This window comes from Benincasa hispida, chromosome 11 (genome assembly GCF_027475165.1).
Source record: "Benincasa hispida cultivar pf3 chromosome 11, pf3_genome.v1.1, whole genome shotgun sequence".
Taxonomy (NCBI): Eukaryota; Viridiplantae; Streptophyta; class Magnoliopsida; order Cucurbitales; family Cucurbitaceae; genus Benincasa; species Benincasa hispida.
In genome coordinates, this window is record NC_143488.1 from 82,585,351 (window position 1) to 82,589,495 (window position 4,145).

The 4,145-nt window shown below is 34.3% G+C and overlaps 1 protein-coding gene across 1 annotated transcript; it reads left to right on the top strand.

The window, feature by feature from the left end:
• The first annotated feature begins 1,965 nt into the window (after positions 1-1,965).
• LOC120091929 (Glutaredoxin family protein) lies at positions 1,966-3,770 on the top strand. The gene has a single exon (XM_039050099.2). The coding sequence runs from the start codon at positions 2,243-2,245 to the stop codon at positions 3,347-3,349; it is 1,107 nt and encodes a 368-aa protein (XP_038906027.1). The 5' UTR covers positions 1,966-2,242; the 3' UTR covers positions 3,350-3,770.
• The last annotated feature ends 375 nt before the right edge of the window (positions 3,771-4,145 follow it).

The following is a 4,145-nucleotide window of genomic DNA, read 5'->3' on the forward strand; positions in this document are numbered from 1 at the left end:
CTCGCTTCCTCTCTCTTTTTGTATTATTATGGTTTTATCTTTCCAAATGTAATATTCAAATACACAGTTGAAATCTAAAGATAAAAAACAAGCTTTGGAAAACATTAGGCATTGTGTTAGCAATAATTTAGTTCTTAGTTTTCTGTTTTGTGAAATTTTTGTTTATTTCTTTTCAATTTCTCAATTATAATTTTTCATATTTCTTAAATAAACAATTTAATTTTACAGTGAAATTCTAAAAAAAAAAAAAAAGGTTTTGAAGACTGTTTTTTAGTTTTTAAATTGGATTTTTGAAAACATTCGAAAAAAATTGATAACAAAACCAAAAAAAAAAAAAAAAAATTATGGGTGGAAGCTATATATATATATATATTATTAAAATAAAAAACAGAAGATAATGAGGTCTTACCCATTTAAATAAAATCACCTTTTAACTACGCCCATTTGCAAAATTTTTGTTAAGAGTGGCTTTTAAATATTGCTTGTATGAAAAAAATATTAAACATTTAAAGAACTTTTAAACATCTAGAAGTCCAAATTTGAGAAGAATAGATTCTCGGTGGCTTTATGATTGACGACCCATTCCATAAATATATAAAATTTAACATTTTTCTTTATGTCATAGTGTATTAGCACATTTTATAATGTATCGCATTTAAGATGATCATGCCTACCGTAGTCATAACCATAACGAGATGTTATCTCTATCGTGATCCCCACTTATTTTTATCCAACACAACAAAATAGATATGGCCTGACATTAGAGCTACAATAGACATGATCATCTTTAATTCGATATCTTATAAAATGTGATAGTGCACTTTAGGTTGGATTTTATACATTTGTGAAGACCGATCATTTTTCATAAAGACGTTTGTGAATATAACATCTATTTTTTTTTAAAAAAAAAAAAAACTCTAGGTTCTATTTGGTTCTTAGATTTTCAAATGCTACGCATTTAGTCCTTAAGTTTTGAGTTTTGTTTCAACTTAGTAATGCTGTAATTTTACCCTTGAGATTTGAGTTCGTTTTAGTTTGGTCCTTAGGTTTCAAGATTTTACATTTTTAACCTCAAATTTTTATTAAATATTCACTTTAAATAATTGAGGTAAATTTCTATTAATTAATTAAAATTGATTATGTTTTGAAATTTTGAATTTAATTTAAAAAATGATAAAAAAAATAGTAAAGTTTAATTAATTATATTTATTTTAATGATTTTTAATTTATTAACATAAATTAATATTAAGATAGAAAATGAGTATTTAGTGAACAATTGAGTTTAAAAATGTAAAGCTTGAGACTAGGTTGACAACGGGGCGGGACCGGGAGGGTCCCCCGTCCCCAGCCCCGTGGGGGAAATTCCCCCCATCCCCGCCATTTGAAGGTGGGGATGAGGGCGGGGATTCTCTATCGGAGAAACGGGTCCCCGCGGGCCCCATTCCCCGTTTCCGGCGGTGACTTTTGGGCTTAAATTTAGAATTTATATATTTAATATTGGGCTTACAACAAGTCTATAGTATACATTATAAACATACATATAAATAGGTTATTTTATATATTATAAATATATATTTATAAATATTAAAAATATAATTATATAAAATCGGGATCGAGGCGGGATACCATCCCCGTCCCCGAAAAAATTTTCTAATTTGACCCCATCCCCGCGGGAAATTTTGGAGACATAGAAACCAAATTGAAACAAAACTCAATGTCAATAATAAAATTATAACATTTTTAAATTTATTATATTGAAACCAAACTCAAAGACTAGATGTATAACATTCTGAAATTTATGATTAAAAAATATATATTTTTTTAAAAAAACATATATCCAAATTTCAAAGTGGAAAGATGCTATTTACTTTTGTAAAGAGAGTGTACTTTTTTTTTTTATAAAAAAAAAAACTAAATTTAAAATAAATTTAAAAATAAAAAAATAAAAAAAATAAAAGGCATTTCCAAGTCCCATCCCAACCGCGTCTCTTCTGGTCTTTTTCCGTGACTAAGAAGAGAGAGATTTGATTCATCTTCTTCTTCACCCAATTCTGCACTTCCTCACTACTACTCTCCTTCACTTCACCCACCATTTTTCTCTACCAGAGCATGAACTTTGAACAACCAGAATCAGTAGAACAAGAAGAACAAGAAGAAGAAGAAGAAAAAGAAGACGACGACGACGACGACGACGAAGCCTTTTAGTTTACAGAGTGAAACCCAATTCTTCTATTCTTTCTCTATGGGCTGTTCTGCTTCCAGACCCATCACTTTCCCTTCCACTAACCCTGAATCTTCTTCTTCTTCCTCTCCCCCCGTTTCCAGAGCTTTCTCTCTTCCCACTCCTCTCATTCACCATCCCCCCATCAGAGACGGCGACACGCACCATCTCGTTACTCTCACTTCAACCACCTACGGTTCTCTCCTTCTTATTGACCGCCCCAAGACGAATCCCTTGAAATTCTCCGGCGACCAAAACGCCGACCACTCTCATTCACCGGACACGCCTGATTCCGACCACGCATTGTCGCCGGATTCCGTCATCAATACATGGGAACTAATGGACGGCCTCGATGACGCCTTTGATTTCACTTCCGACGCCATTCCTAACCCCGACTTCGCGATTGAGAAAACCCCTTTCAAGTTCGTCGGATCGGGTAATTTCTTGGACAAATCGGTGGATTCTGCTGCGCCGTCTTCCTTGGTTAAGCCGCTTTGGCAGCATTTGTCTGAAGAAGCTCTCCTCGCGAAATTGGACCCTAATGTCGTTTTCAGTTACCGACGAGCTCTCTCTTCCCGGCAATTAGGCTCCAATGGCTACCGAAAAAACGTTAAATCAGTCGGTTCGAGTCCTATTTGTTCTTCATTCTCCAACAATTGGTTCCGTCTTCCCGGCGGAGAAGACAAAGTAGTAATCTACTTCACGAGCTTGAGAGGAATCCGAAAGACCTATGAGGATTGTTGTTCCATTCGTACAATCTTCAGGGGTTTCAGAGTTCCAGTGGATGAACGGGACATTTCCATGGATTCATCTTATAGAAAAGAGTTGCAGAGTGCAATTGGAGGGAAGACAGTGAGTTTACCGCAAGTTTTCATAAGGGGAAAATACATAGGTGGTGCTGAAGAAATCAAACAGCTAAACGAGTATGGCGAATTGGCGAAGCTTTTGGTGGGATTTCCAGTTTGGGATGTGAAAACTGAGTGTGAAAGGTGTGGAGAAGCAAGGTTTCTGCCATGCCCTAACTGCTATGGCAGCAGGAAGGTGTTTGAAGAAGATGAAGGAGAATTGAGAAGATGCCCTGATTGCAATGAAAATGGCTTGATAAAGTGCCCAGATTGCTGCTTCTGAATGCAAATATTTTAGGTATTTACTCAATCATTTATTCCTACAATGATGAAATCAAAATGCTTCTTCTTTGCTGCTGCTTCGTACTTGTAGGATTTATTTGTTCATTTTCCATGAACAGTGTATAATCATTATCAAGGCAAAAAAGAAAGGAAAAAAAAAAAAAAAAAAAAAAAAAAGGAAAGAAAGAACAAGATGATGATGTTTTCATGCGTTCTTCAACATATATTGAGTTATGTAGTTATAAAGCAGCACTATTCTGCGTTGGGATGGTGTTCTAAACATTTATATGCATTCTCAATGTTGTTTGGTATTAAAGATGTTCATATCTTACGACCTTACTTGAACGAGATTTGCTATATAAGTTGTACAATTGTGTCCTCAAGTTCTAAAGAGGTTTATATCTTGAAACTGTTTTCTCAAATAGTGTGAATTATTGATTATTGATGTTTGACATGTTTCTCTTTGGTCCCTCGTTAGGTTTTTTGGACGTCGGTGACTAAATCTCTTGTAATTATTCGTTAGATCTTATTCTTCTTGATTTGGGTCTTTTTCTCTAATGGGACTCCCTTTTGTGGATTTAACTTTTTGAATGCCCTTCTATTCTTTCATTCCTTTCCTATTGAAAGTTTGACTTTTCATAAAAGAAAACTACTGATTTTGTTTTGACATACCTTTTTTTTACATGCCATTTTATTAACACTTATATGAAGCATATTCTAGTTATGTCGCATCTTTGAGGACTAGAATGCAAAAGGCAGGAAATTATGGACGAATATCTTAGATAGGTGGCTACCAT